The following is a 15,620-nucleotide window of genomic DNA, read 5'->3' on the forward strand; positions in this document are numbered from 1 at the left end:
ATGATGGTAATTTTTTCTTCAATTATGCAAATAACATATAAAAATACGCTTAAATTGTTTTATAAACTTACCTCTAGCTCTTCAAATAAGAAATTTTTATTTTTTACCTGTCCAGAGTCACCTGGAGGCCTGCAGCACCTGAACTTGGAAACCGATGGTAATTACTTCTTCAAATATGTAAATAACATCTAAAAATACGCTTATATTGTTTTATAAACTTACCTCTAGCTCTTCAAATAAGAAATTTATACTTTTTACCTGTCTAAAGGCCACCTGGAGGCCTGCAGCACCTGAACCTGGAGGCCTGCAGCACCTGAACCTGGAGGCCGATTGTAATTTTTTCTTTAAATATGTAAATAATATATTTAAAGAAGCTTATATTGTTTTATAAATTTACCTCTAGCTCTTCAAATAAGAAATTTTAATTTTCTACCTGTCCAGAGGCCACCTGGAGGCCTGCAGCACCTGAACCTGGAGGCTGATGGTAATTTTTTCTTTTATATGCAAATAACATTTAAAAATACGCATATATTGTTTTATAAACTTACCTCTAACTCTTCAAATAAGAATTTTTAATTTTTACCTGTCGAGAGGCCACCTGGAGGCCGATTGTAATTTTTTCTTTAAATATGTAAATAATATATTAAAAGAAGCTTATTTTGTTTTATAAACTCACCTCTAACTCTTCAAATAAGAAATTTTAATTTTTTACCTGTCCAGAGTTTACCTGGAGGCCTGCAGCACCTGAACTTGGAGGCCGATTGTAATTTTTTCTTTAAATATGTAAATAATATATTAAAAGAAGCTTATTTTGTTTCATAAACTCACCCCTAACTCTTCAAATAAGAAATTTTAATTTTTACCTGTAGAGAGGCCACCTGGAGGCCTGCAGCACCTGAACCTGGAAGCTGATTGTAATTTTTTCTTTAAATATGTAAATAATATATTTAAAAAAGCTTATTTTGTTTTATAAACTCACCTCTAACTCTTCAAATAAGAAATTTTAATTTTTTACCTGTCCAGAGGCCACCTGGAGGCCTGCAGCACCTGAACCTGGAGGCCGATTGTAATTTTTTCTTTAAATATGTAAATAATATATTAAAAGAAGCTTATTTTGTTTTATAAACTCACCTCTAACTCTTCAAATAAGAAATTTTAATTTTTACCTGTAGAGAGGCCACCTGGAGGCCTGCAGCACCTGAACCTGGAGGCCGATTGTAATTTTTTCTTTAAATATGTAAAAAATATATTAAAAAAAGCTTATTTTGTTTTATAAACTCACCTCTAACTCTTCAAATAAGAAATTTTAATTTTTACCTGTCCATAGGCCACCTGAAGGCCTGCAGCACCTGAACCTGGAGGCCGATTGTAATTATTTCTTTAAATATGTAAATAATATATTTAAAGAAGCTTATTTTGTTTTATAAACTCACCTCTAACTCTTCAAATAAGAAATTTTAATTTTTTACCTGTCCAGAGGCCACATGGAGGCCTGCAGCACCTGAACCTGGAGGCCGATTGTAATTTTTTCTTTAAATATGTAAATAATATATTAAAAGAAGCTTATTTTGTTTTATAAACTCACCTCTAACTCTTCAAATAAGAAATTTTTATTTTTTTACCTGTCCAGAAACCACCTGGAGGCCTGGAGCTCCGAAACCTGGAGGCCTATCCAAAAAATCTTAAAACTTGGGAAAATTCATTATATAAGGATGATTTTATCTCTAATAACCTATCCTCTCAGTCCAAAGATAAAGCCTATGCTTCCTGTATACGCAAATGTGTCAAAACTTTCCCCCCCCCCCTTATTCTTTGAAATTCTTCACGTTTTTTTTTTTCAGGTCCAAGCACAATTAAGAATTCACCATGAACAAGTGTCATATCTGCCATAAGGAATTCTCTACAAAGTTTAGTTTAACAAGACATATGAGGAGCCATACAGGAGAGAGGAAATACTCTTGTGATACATGTAATAAGGCTTTCACACAACTAGGTGCATTAACCGTTCATAAGAGGATCCATACAGGAGAGAAACCATTCAAATGTGATTTTTGTGAAAGGAGATTTTCAGACCGTAGTGCCTTTAATAGGCACAGGAGGATCCATACAGGAGAGAAGCCATACTCTTGTGATACATGTGAAAAGGCTTTCTCACAACAAGGTCATTTAATTGTCCATAAGAGGATCCATACAGGAGAGAAGCAATACTCTTGTGACACATGTGAAAAATCATTCTTACATCAAAGTGAACTAACTCTCCATAGGAGGATACATACAGGTATAAAGCCTTTCTCTTGTGAATTATGCCAAAATTATTTCATATCAGGATCAGAACTGTCACGCCATAATGTAACAGCTCGACATCTCAACAAGTTGGAATCTTATATGAATACAGTTCCACCTTCTGCTTCTACCAGTTTAGTTGATTGCGATGAAGCTGATGTTAAACTAGAGATAAAAGAAGAAGAAACTCTATATGAAGATCCTCTCTCTATCAAGATCAAGGCTGATACTTCTACTTCACTTGCTTGTATTGAGGTTCAGAATAAGAAATCTTTCTCATGTGATGTTTGTTTTAAAATATTTAAATCTAAAGAAGTCTTAAGTATTCACAAATATATGCACCCAGAACCAAAAATTAAACTAGAGATAAAAGAAGAAGGACCTCTTGATGAAGATCATCTCTCTGCGGAGGCTAAGGTAGAGGCTGAGAATGTTGAAGAAACTATGAAACAAGAAATAGAAAAAGAAATTCAGGATAAGGATTCTCTTTCTAGTGAACAGAATCCTGATGAGAATGGGATGAATACAATTGATATTGTGGAACACAAGATTGAAATATAATGTTTTTATGCTAGTATTTATTCTTGGCAGATTTAATCAATATGATATCATATGATATCATGAAGATCGGACTCACCGTGTATAAAATGTTCTTTTTGTTGTAATTTTTACTTTTCATTATTTTAAATTATTTTTATAGAAGTAATTCAGATCATGGATAGAAAACATTTTAACATTAGCTTTTCTCCTATTTCTAGCCCCTGTGTGGCCAATATCTAATCATTAACATTTACCTAACCTAAAATAACCTATTAAAAGCTACCGTGAAAATACGACGAAACTCGCTACTTTGTTTTCTTTCCACGATCCAGTAATTCTTGTATTTTATTTTGTTATGGCAAAATTTTTGTAGAAACTAACTTTTGATCAATTTTGTTATTTTACTATTTTGATTCTTCTCCTAAAAGAACAATATATTGATCTTAAAATATTTCTTGCATTATACTTATTATTTTTCAGATAAAAAATGAAATGAAATAATATGATAAATGAGTAATTCTTCAAGCCTTCATTGAAACCAACAGGTATATATATTTTTAAAGAAAACAAATCAATACAAGTTTTTAAAAAAGAGTATCAGGTTACTTTCTCCACCAATTCTATTTTTTGTTAATGCTTTCTTGTCATTTGTATACCCCTTTGGACCTCCAAAACATGGGTCTCCAAAAAGAATGTCTGTTTTTTTGGGACAAACTTTTTTCAGTTTTGGGTATTTTCATGTGGTTTACATTTTTTTGTTAAAGGCATTAGAAATTAAATTCCTGTCATCGAATTTCTCTCATGTGTATCTGCCAAAGTAGTATGATGTATGTGTGTCTGTTTAAATGAGTTGAGGTAGAATATTAAGGGATTGCAATAAAGATAATCAAAGGAAAAATTATTGTGAAACAATAAAAAATGTCCAATTTGTAATTGTCAAGAATTTTGTCTTTCTTCATTTATTTTACAGGAAAGTAATTAAAAAAAATTATGGTAAGATAATTTCTGTATGTATTCTTTCTATTTTGGTATTGCAACATTTTAATTAATTCCAGGTGAAAGAACAATTATCTATCCATCATGAACAAGTGTCATATCTGCTCCAAGCAATTCTCTTGCAAGAGCGCTTTAACAATTCATATGAGAATGCATACAGGAGAGAAGCCATTCAAATGTGATATTTGTGAAAAAGCTTTCTCAACAAAAGGTCATTTAACTGTACACCAGACGATCCATACAGGCGTAAAGCCATACTCTTGTGATTTATGTGAAAAGACTTTCTCACTAAAACATGCATTAACCAGTCATAAGAGGATCCATACAAATGAAAAATCATATTCATGTGATACATGTGGAAAATCTTTCCGTAAAAGGAAAGAGTTAAATGTCCATAAGAGGATCCATACAGGAATGAAATACAAATGTGATACATGTGAAAAAGCTTTCCGTACAAGGGCTGTGTTTACTCGTTATTTGACTCAGCATGGTGAGAAGCCATACTCATGTGATACATGTGAAAAGACTTTCTCACAACATAGTTCATTAACTCGTCATAAGATGATCCATACAGAGGAGAAGCCATACAAATGTGATACATGCAAAAAGACTTTCTTACGAAAAAGTCAATTAGATGTACACAGAAAGATTCATACAGGAGAGAAGCCATACTCTTGTGATACATGTGAAAAAGCTTTTTAGACAAGTGGTAAGTTAACTTCCGATAAGAGGATTCATACAGGAGAGAAGCCTTACTCTTGTGATACTTGTGAAAAAACTTTCCGTACAAATGGAGAGTTAACTGCCCATAAAAGGATTCATATTGGGAACAAGCTATACTCTTGTGAATTATGTAAGATATATGTTTGCTATAATTCAGAACTGTTAAGACATAATAAATCAGCTGGACATCTCAAGAAGTTAGAATCTACTAAGAATACAGTTCCACTTTCTGCCTCTACCAGTTTTGTTGATTGTGGTGATGATAATTTCAAACTAGAAATAAAAGAAGAAGAAACCCTTTTTGAAGATCCTCTCTCTATGGAGGCTGAGAATATTAAAGAAACTATAAAACAGGAAAAGAATGAAGAAATTCAGGATAATTATTTTCTTTCTTGTGAACAGAGTCCTGATGAGAATGGGATGAATACAATTGATATTGTGGAACACAAGATTGAAATATGATGTTTTATGTTATGAGTCCTGATGAAAATAGAATAGCTGCTAAAAATAGCTGATATTGCGGAACATAAAATTGAACTGTAATTCAACCTATTTGTGTAGATATTTTTTAGTTTATGGTAAATACTAGGGTTGGGCCGGATATCCGGTGTGGCCGGATATCCGGCCGGATATCCGGCCATTTTCAATATCCGGCCGGATACCGGATATTGAAACTATCCGGCCGGATATCCGGCTCTATAATTTTTATACTTTACACCAAAAATATCTGCTTTTTAAAATCTTAAAGGGCTATAATTTTCTTATTATATTGAATCTAGAAGAACATTTTTTCTGAATAAGTTTAACTTTATGTAAAATATAAGATTTCTGAAGAATTTTTTTTTAACTACTTTAATATCTGGTAATTTGGCCGGTTATCCGGCCGGATATCCGGTAATTTGGCCGGATAACCGGATATTTGCCGGATATCCGGCGTTGGCCGGATATCCGGCCGGTTACCGGATATCCGGCATTTGAAATCAGCCGGATATCCGGTATCCGGTATCCGGCCAAAAAAGTATCCGGCCCAACCCTAGTAAATACATCATAAAATTAAGATATTTTTATATATTAGTGAGTTAGAATTATTGTAGTGATCTCATTATATCAAGTAATCCACGTTTAATAGAAACTTAGATTTCAAGTTAACATAAGAACTTTCTTTCTCTGAACACGTTTATGGTTGACGTTGTAAATATTTATGATTAATCTTATTTCAACTAAATCATGTAGATATTCGTTTTATGGATTGTATTTTGATATAAGGTCCAGAATTTTTACACTATGAATAAAAATTGGATAGCTACTAAAGACAGAATTTTACTTATGCAAATTAATTTAAACTTTTAAATCTTTAACCAACATTCTCATAATTTAAAATTGTTTTACTTGTAAAATAATAATTGTATGTTTTTTTTCAGACAGAATATAAAATGAAATAAGTCTCATTATTAGAAAACTGAATTTTATTAATAAACTAAAAGGAAAAAAAACATAGGTATGTTTTATTTTAGCAAATTAAAGTAAGTAAATGTTTGTCTGTCCTCATAAAAAGACTTCGCTTACCACTGAAATTATTCAGTTCTCTTTTAAGGAATTTTGATAAAATTCTAGGTATGTTTTATGTTAGAGTTTAGTACAAACCAATAATGGGAAAAGGCTACTGAAAATATTTCATTCTAAAATTCTTTCATTTAAATAATAATGATTTCCCTCAAAGAGCCTCAGAACTCTCCCCCCCCCCCCCCCCCCTCCTGGGGAGAATTATCTTGTGCTTTTGTGTTTTACTTAAGTTCAGGTTAGGTTAGGTTATACTGGGTTGCATTATTACACAACAGGTCTGGCAGGGTCGGGCTCCAGGACAGGAGGGGCTTAAGGAATTATTCATTTTTTTCAACTCTACACAAGTATTACATCAAATATTTTTTTTATTTCAGGTGCAAGAACAATTAGGAATTCATCATGAACAAGTGTCATATCTGCTCCAAGGAATTCACCTACAAAAGCCATTTAACAGTGCATATGAGAATGCATACATGTGAAAAGCCATTCAATTGTGATATATGTGGTAAAGAATTTACAAATAGCGACAGCTTTGTTTTTCATAAAAGGATTCACGAACTTAAATGTGGTGTATGTGAAAAAGTTTTCCGTACAAATAGTGAGTTAACTGCCCATAAGAGGATCCATACTGGTGAGAAGCTATACTCTTGTGCCACATGTGAAATTGCCTTCTCACAACAAAGTGCATTAACTCATCATAAGAAGATACATATAGGTGAGAAGCCATACTCTTGCGATACATGTGAAAAATCTTTCTCACAACAAAGTGCATTAACTCGTCATAAGAAGATACATAAAGGTGAGAAGCCATACTCTTGTGATACATGTGAAAAGACTTTTAATACAAATCGTAAATTAACTTTTCATAAGAGGATCCATACAGGTGAGAAGCCATACTCTTGTGATGAATGTGAAAAGACTTTCTATACAAATAGTAAGTTAACTGTTCATAAGAGAATCCATACATGAGAGAAGCCATACTCTTGTGATACATGTGAAAAATCTTTCTCGACCCAAAGTTATCTAACTGTTCATAAGAGGAGCCATACAGAAGAGAAGCCGTACTCTTGTGTGTTATGTCAGAAATCTTTTTACTCCAGATCAGAATTGTCACAACATAATAAAAGAGTTAACCATCCAAAGCAGATAGAATCTAAAAATACAGTTTCACCTTCTGCTTATACCAGTTTTGTTGATTGTGGTGAAGCTGATGTTAAACTTGAGATAAAAGAAGAACAAAATCTTGATGAAGATCCTCTCTCTATGAACATGGAGGCTGAGAATGTTGAAAAACCCATAAAACAGGAAATAGGAGAAGAGGATAATTATTCTTTTTAATTTTTATGATCAACTCTAAGATATTATTAATTTTATCCAAAATTGAATGTCATTTGATAAGAAAGATTAATTTTTACTATATTATATTGTTGTTTATAAAAATACTACTTACCTACTAAGTTTTTTTTCTTTTTCTCACTCTATTCGTTTTCTTCTACATTTTTTAATTGATTTAATAAGAATTTTAAAGTTATCTCTCTATGTAAATGTGTGATTCTTGTTTGTTGTACATATCATTTTTCATTTCTTGATTATTTTTTATATTTTCAGAACAGGAAAATGAAATTTGATTACATGGAATAATAAGAATATCACAAATAAAAACAGGTATTTGGACACTCTTTAGTTATTGGGTTAGGCATTAAAGTGAGGCCTTAGGTTATTAGATACTAAAGATATCGTATATGATTGATTTAGGATGTAAATGGGTAGAATCATGAAATATATTTGACTTTAATTAAGTGACCCACATATTTTTTTCCTTTTCAATGATTTAAACAACATTTATAAGCCATGTATAATTAAAAGAGTTTCAGTTAAATTAACAAGGCTTGAAAGTCCCATTCTTATGTTACATGCATATTAGATATATACCTTACCTTACCGGCCTGTTGAATCCAGTTTGTCAGGATCTTAGGCCATGCACCAGATCTCTCCATTCCTTTCTCTTCTCCGCCAAGGTTTCTGCCGTGTTCAGATTTAGGTTTAGCTTCTCCAGCTCTTTGGAAAGCTGTTGTCTCCAAGTCATTTTTGGCCTTCCCCGATTTCTTGTACCTTGTGGGTTCCAGCTTAGAGCCTGTTTTGTAATGTCATCAACATGTTTTCTCAAAGTGTGTCCTAACCATCTAAACTTTTTTTTCTTAATTTGTAAAGGGAGAGCTTCTTGGCTTGTTCTCTCCCATAGATTTTTGTTACTTATTGTCCATGGCCAAAAAATCTTTAGTATTCTTCTGAGGCATATGTTTAGAAAGACTTGTAATTTATTTTCTAGGGTCTTTGAAAGGAACCATGTTTCTGACCCATACAAAAGAACAGGTTTTACATTAGGTTTAAAGATTTTAAGTTTAGTTTTTGTTTTAACAGCACTCGAGTTCCATACTTTGAAAGTTGAGCAAATACTGCTTTAGCTTTATTTATTCTGGCTGTTATGTCTGCTTCTTTACCGCCACCAGGAGCTACAATACTCCCCAGTTAGCAGAACTTATCGACTTCTTCAATTTGTTCATTATTGACTAATATTGGGTTTGGATTATTTGTATTAATCTTCATAACTTGTGTTTTAGATACATTCAGCTGTAGTCCTATTTTGGCTGAATTTTGATAGATAGCTTCAGTTTTTTCCTGCATTTGTCTGTGGCTATGTGAAATAAAACCTATGTCATCAGCGAAATCCAGATCATCCAGCAGCTCGGTTATAGTCCACTGGATGCCTGTTCTCTTGTCGCTTGTGCTATTTTTCATGATCCAATCGATTCAAAGCAGGAATAAGAATGGTGATAATAGGCAGCCTTGTCTTACACCAGTGGCGATCTCAAAAATACAGATAGCTTTCCTTTGTAAAGAATTTGTCCTCCTGAGTTTGAATACATGCTTTTGATTAGGTTAATCAACTTGTCAGGGATGCCATATTGTGCCATTATCTTCCATAAAGTCTTCCTATCAATGGAGTCAAATGCTTTGGAGTAGTCAGTGCAAGATTTGTTTTTATGGAAACCAGCTTGATTTTTCCTGAGTAAGATATCTACTTCATCTTTCAAGAATAATTCTGCTGTTGTTGTTTGTTGTTGTTTGTAGCCAGGTCAGGAAGCAGATAAATTTAGTTACAATAGTCCAAGAAATTCTGCGCTCTTTTTGGGCTGCGTCCAGAGGTTAGTTGGTGATAAAATAGTGGGTTTGAATGTACAGTTAAAAATATGCTCAGTTGTGTGGTTCGCTATGTTACAATCTGGGCATCGTATGCTCTTTGAAGTGTCAAATCTTGAAATTGTTGACTGCAGAAAAGTGCTGTATCCTGATCTTAATTGGGCCAGTGTGCTCCTCGTCTGTCTTGAATATTAATTGCAGGGGGTTGTGTATTTTAAACTTTATTTACAAGATACTTATTTCTGCAGTCTCTGTGAGCATCGTCATGGATCTTCTTTAGTCTCATCTTGTAGTTCTGTTTGACCAGTGGACCATCTCTGAGGTAGAGTTCCACATGAGGGAGGTGGTTGATGATGGTTTTCCTCATGTTCCTGGGCATGGATGGTTTATGCAGCAGGTGGTGATTTGGATGAATTGGGCGATGCATGGAGAGTAGGTACTGGTTGGTAAGCATTTCGTTGTGTTCCTTCACCAGGAGAAGATTAGTTTCTTGGTGAAGGTGGCTGGCCTGGGTCAGCTTGATGCAACCAATTGCTACTCTCAGAGTGTTGTTCTGTACTCTTTGCAACTCGCTCCAGTTCGTTGCGCTCAGAGATGGTGTCCAAACCGGTGCCCCATAGTTTAGAACTGATCTTCCTATGGCCTTGTAAGTATTTACAATCGTCTCCTTTGACTTACCCCAGTCAGTCCCTGACAAGCACTTCAGCACGTTGTTGCGCTGGGTCACGTTCTTCTTGGTGGCGATGGCATGCTGCCCAAGTTGAGCATCGGGTCGAAGGTGACTCCAAGGATCTTAGGGTGCTTGACAGTCGGCACATCTTTGCCCTTGATGATGATGGGTAGGGTCGTGCTTATTTCATTGCTGAAGGTTGTGAAGATGGTTGCCTTGGATTTCTCTGGAGAGATTTCCAGACTGCGTTCCTTGAACCAGTTGACTAGTTGGTCAAGGTAGGGGTTGATTTCATGACATATTTTGTCAATAGTCGGCCCCAAGTTGAGTACCTGGCAGTCATCAGCATAGGATATTAGTTTGATATTACCGGGTGGTGCTGGTAGGGTTCTCATGTAGAGGTTGAAAAGGAGTGGTGACAGTACTCCTCCCTGAGGTACTCCTTGTCTGACAACCCTGTATTTACTCTTGCAGTTGCGGAAGACAGTATATTGCTGTCTGCCTCAGAGGTAGCTGCAGAGAAACTTGATGAGGGTGTCGGACAACTCAAGGTGCAGGATATCTTTCAGAAGAAGCTCGTGGTCAACAGTGTCAAATGCTTTGGAGAGGTCAATGGCAACAAGGATGGTGCGGTGACAGGGTTTCTTCCTGTTGAGGTTGCTTGCGATGTGGTTGTTAACTTCCTGAAAAGCGCTCACTGTTGATCTGTGCTTTCTGAAGCCATGTTGATGATCCTGCAGGTCTACAGCTGCTGAGACTTCTGGGAGGATGAGTTTTTCCAGAATATTAGCAGCTGGAGACAGGAGAGAGATCAGCCGATAGGATTTACCTTCATCAATCGACTTTCCCGGTTTGAGAAGCGGGATGATCTTGCCTACTTTCCAGATGGATGGAATGATGGATGTGTTGATGGCGATGTTAATGAGTGTGGCAAGATATTCTATACCCTTGTCTCCAAGGTGTTTGAGAATGATGGGAGAAATACCATCAGGTCCACTTGCCTTGGAGTTCTTAGAGGTTTTAATTGCCTCTTTGACCTGTTGTGGGGTATAGTTGTACACCTTGTCAGCCTTCTTCTGTTTTATGTGATTTTATTGACGGTGCTTGAGGGATGTTGTGGTGAACATTAACAATACGACCTTTAGGAATGAACTTTTTGGCCACAGCATTCATGATTTTCCTGAATGCCTTCTCTCCCCTGATGGATGAGGTGGGGGTTGGGAGTCTGGAAAACTTTTTCTCAGCAAAAGAGGTGAAACCAGTCCAATCAGCTTTGGAAAAGTTAATGTAAACTTTGTCAGCAGACTTGGAGGTGTTTATGTCTGCCTTTAGCTTGATTATTATCGGTAGATGGGCAGAATTTAGACTGGATTTCACTGTCCAGGATGTCAGAATACCTAGGTCTGAGTCAGAGATCTCGTCAGCCAGTTTTCTTCCTCTGGCATCCTCCTCTCCTTTGGAGAACCAGTTGGCATGGTGGGCGTTGAAGTCGCCGCCTGTGATGGTGTGTTTGTTGCCAGCAGTAAAGGAGAGGATATCCTGGAGTGGAAGATTGGGACCATTTTGACAGCTAGATACTGGAGGGATATAAACGTTGTTTAAAGTGATGTTTTCTTTGATCGCTACTATGGATATACTCTGGAGTTCAACATCTTGATGGGTTTTGATGTTGTTGGGGATGTTGTTAGTGTGGAAGGGGATGGTGTCTTTGACAAGGAAGGCTAGGCCTCTGCCCTTGTCTCTCTTCCTATCTTCTCTTACCAGAGTGTATCCAGGTGTTGAAAAATCTTTCGATTTATCTGTCAATTTGGTCTCTTGCACCATGGCAACATGAATGTTTTCAGTTGTCATTAGGTGCATCAGTTCTGTGTTCTTGCTCTTGATGCCATTGATGTTGATTTGACATAGGTTCAGTTCAAGTTCGTTGTTGGTGTGTTGTTGCTGTTGTGTTTGAGGAGGTGGGGTAGGAGAAGGAGGGGGGGGGGTTTGGATGGGAGTGCAACAGGAGCCTTCCCATTGCTGGTGGGCCTTCCTCTCGCGTAAGGTTTTGAAGGGGGAGCATTTAAGGTGAAACCAGGAGGTGCATTTGGAACATTGAACTGAGTAGTGAGCACTGGTGATGTTTTTAGAACACTTGGGGCATATCCATGGTCCAGGGTTCTGCTCGGTTCCGGCGATGAATAGCAATAGCAGAAGCAGCTTCCGGCATACTTCCTTGTCGAGTGTATTAAAAAAATGGCAGAACTCTGGCATTGAACTGTAATTCATCTGCTCCTTCTGGAGCTTTGGTTCAGCAGGCGCTGGTCCCACGGGGGTGGGCGTAGATGTGGGGTGTGCACCCCCCTGCCATGACATCCAATAATTCTGCTGAGGACCTTTCCTGGAATTGATAATAACATTATGCCTCTGTAATTTGTACATAGTGTTAAATCACCTTTCTTATGTAGAACTGTTATGTGTCCATTCTTCCAATCATTGGAATAAATTTCTTCTTGCCATATTCGTTGAATTCAGCAGGCGCTGGTCCCACGGGGGTGGGCGTAGATGTGGGACGTGCACCCCCCTGCCATGACACCCAATAATTCTGCTGAGGACCTTTCCTGGAATTGATAATAACATAATGCCTCTGTAATTTGTACATAGTGTTAAATCACCTTTCTTATGTAGAACTGTTATGTGTCCATTCTTCCAATCATTGGAATAAATTTCTTCTTGCCATATTCGTTGAATTAAAGGTGATTTGAGTAGTTCAGCAGTAATATTATCTGGACCTGCTGATTTATTGTTTTTGAGATAAATCAGCAGGTCCATTAGATATATACATCATGTCTTATTTTCACAAAATCAACTTACTTTAGAGGTTCCCAATTAAGTACTAGATGTTAATCAGTACAAATTTAACTTATGTGTTCAATTATTTACCTAAAATATCAAATAGCACAGTATATTTGGAATGCTTTTACCTACATAGTGACAGACACACCCTACATGTAAAGTATTTTTTCTAAATAAAATATGGATGGAAGGAGATAGATGGTTAAAAATACGTCAGGAATACTTGTATCTAAGTATTGATAGACGTATGGACACACCATAGATATAGAGTAGGTGTTATACTAAAGTCATTATAATGGAATAATTGAGTACTAACTCAAATAATTATTCTTTGAAATTCTTCACGTTTTTTTTTTATTTCAGGTCCAAGCACAATTAAGAATCCATCATGAACAAGTGTCATATCTGCCATAAGGAATTCTCTACAAAGTTTAGTTTAACAAGACATATGAAAATTCATACAGGAGAGAAGCTATTCAAATGTGATACATGTGAAAAGGCTTTCTCACAAGAAGGTAATTTAATTGTCCATGAGAGGATTCATACAGGAGAGAAGCCATACTCTTGTGATACATGTGAAAAGGCTTTCTCACAACAAGGTCATTTAATTGTCCATAAGAGGATTCATATAGGAGAGAAGCCATACTCTTGTGATACCTGTGAAAAGACTTTCTTACAGCAATGTGAACTAACTGTCCACAAGATGATCCATACAGGAGAGAAGCCATTCAAATGTGAGACATGTGATAAAGCTTTCCTTACAAGAAGAGAGTTAACTGTTCACAAGAGGACCCATACAGGAGAGAAGCCATACTCTTGTGATTCTTGTGAAAAGGTATTCTCTACAAAAAGCAATTTAACGGTACATAAGAGAATTCATACAGGAGAGAAGCCATTCAAATGTGACACATGTGATAAAGCTTTCCTTACAAAAAGAGAGTTAATTGTACACAAGAGGACCCATACAGGAGAGAAGCCATACTCTTGTGATTCTTGTGAAAAGGCTTTCACACAACAAAGCCATTTAAATGACCATAAGAGGATCCATATAGGTGATAAGCTATTCTCTTGTGAATTATGCCAGAAATATTATAAAACTAGTACACAATTGACAAAACATAATAAATCAGCTGGACATTTTAAGAGGTTGAAATCTGCTGAGATTACATCACTACCTTCTGCTTCTACCAGTTTTGTTGATTGTAGTGAAGCTGATGTGAAACTTGAGATAAAAGAAGAAGAAACTCTTGATGAAGATCCTCTCTCCATTAAGATGGAGGCTGAGAATGTAGAAGAAACTATAAAACAGGAAATAGAAGGAGAAGAAATTGAGGATAAAAATTGTATTGATAGCATAGAACATAAAATTTAAATATGATGAACAATTGGTATTCTTATATGAAATACCAAATTTGTAAATATTGTATTATTTTTAAAACTTGTGTATACTTCAGAGGATAGCTCAAAAACTAATAATAGTACAAAAACTTTATATACTAATATGAAAACTAGAGGTTATGAGCTTTCTAATGGTATGTGTAGCATTTTTCTACCACTTCTAGGTGCTGAGCAATGACATGTTTAAAATGTGTGTATATTTTTTTTCAGGCTTACCAATTTGAATTTTAGGTTAAAAATAGCTAAAATCTTTTTCCCGCATTTTCTCCCAAGAAGGAACGCTTTTGATTTCGTTTTTTGCATTTTTCATTAGTCTATATATGTATATATCAGAATCTGTAATAATCTCAGGGAGCCTGTTTCAAAAAACTGCTTTTCCCTTCCGGCGACCAGTGTTAGAATAGTGACCCATTAAATATTTTTGCAGAAATTAATTAATATAGGTTAGCAATTATTATACCTATTCGAAAGAAATAATAATTTTTATGATTTTAAGATGCAACAAAAATATCAAATTTGTGATTAATAATGTTATACAAATAATACTGTTATACTGACTGACAGCTTGGTTATAGAGTAGATTTACCGTTACAATAATAAATACTGTTTTTTTTTACTATTTTAATCAATTACAAATCTCAATTCAGTCAGTATTATTTTTTAGTATTGATTTGAGTTTTACTTATCATTTGCATTTTATGGTTTTCCTTATGTTACACATTATTGTTCATTTGTTAGTAAAAAGACAGAAATTGAGACTCCTATTTGAAAAATTATAATCTATAAGCTTTATAATAGTATAAATACCATTTTTATCAGATTACTATGAGCTCAGCAATATTTTGTGGGGAAAAAAGATAATTCTATTTAAAACATTTTAACCATTTGTTGGAGGTTTTTATCATTTATTTTCAAGTTGCATTTTCCACCCATCCTCACATTTTACACTGTAGCTACTAAATTTCAAAACAGTATAAAGATAATATTTATAAGTGACATTTTCTACTTTTAATACAAACCGCGCAATTCGTGTGTTTAAAAAGGATGCTTTTCTGCACATCCATCATGAAGAACTTACATATAAATTTAAAAGAGGCATATATCCTATCATCTAAAATGATGACTATGAATATGATATACATATACAGCTCAGCTTTCAAATTTGTACTTAACTGTTAGCGAAATCATCATCCAAAGTTTGAAATTGATGTGACAATTCTAACATGCCTAAATTGACGGAAAGAACTAACCGTCACATACATATGTACTGACGTAAAGGCCCTAATTAGAGGAAAACCGCTATTTCAATAAGAGTTGAGTTTAAACTTTCAGTTTATCATTGTTTGAAAAAGCTGCGGATAATTAAATTATATTTGAAGCTGCGGTTTCCAAGCATTGCAAAAAATGGTAA

The 15,620-nt window shown here is 35.1% G+C and overlaps 2 protein-coding genes and 1 long non-coding RNA gene across 5 annotated transcripts in view; all 3 read left to right on the plus strand.

Annotated features, from left to right (window-relative positions):
• The window catches only part of LOC145330244 (uncharacterized), a 48,281-nt gene extending 44,995 nt beyond the window's left edge, over positions 1 to 3,286 (plus strand). For all 3 annotated transcript variants that reach the window (XM_080174864.1, XM_080174863.1, XM_080174865.1), the window contains exon 2: positions 1,842 to 3,286. In XM_080174864.1, the coding sequence (XP_080030990.1) occupies positions 1,867 to 2,844 (978 nt within the window). In that variant the 5' untranslated portion in view covers positions 1,842 to 1,866 and the 3' untranslated portion in view covers positions 2,845 to 3,286. The remainder of the gene's footprint in view (positions 1 to 1,841) is intronic.
• A 14-nt stretch (positions 3,287 to 3,300) lies between these two features.
• LOC145330247 (uncharacterized) lies at positions 3,301 to 5,128 on the plus strand. The gene is made up of 2 exons (XR_013883336.1): positions 3,301 to 3,368; positions 3,879 to 5,128. It is a non-coding gene; the product is annotated as an uncharacterized LOC145330247 (long non-coding RNA).
• Positions 5,129 to 7,711: 2,583 nt separating this feature from the next.
• LOC145330243 (uncharacterized) lies at positions 7,712 to 14,647 on the plus strand. Its single transcript, XM_080174862.1, has 2 exons — positions 7,712 to 7,770; positions 13,175 to 14,647. Exon 2 carries the CDS (start codon positions 13,200 to 13,202, stop codon positions 14,181 to 14,183), a length of 984 nt encoding a protein of 327 aa, XP_080030988.1. The 5' UTR covers positions 7,712 to 7,770; positions 13,175 to 13,199; the 3' UTR covers positions 14,184 to 14,647.
• Positions 14,648 to 15,620: the final 973 nt, after the last annotated feature.

The sequence above is a fragment of the Acartia tonsa genome, chromosome 10, assembly GCF_053477335.1.
Source record: "Acartia tonsa isolate MP-2025a chromosome 10, ASM5347733v1, whole genome shotgun sequence".
Lineage (NCBI taxonomy): Eukaryota > Metazoa > Arthropoda > Copepoda > Calanoida > Acartiidae > Acartia > Acartia tonsa.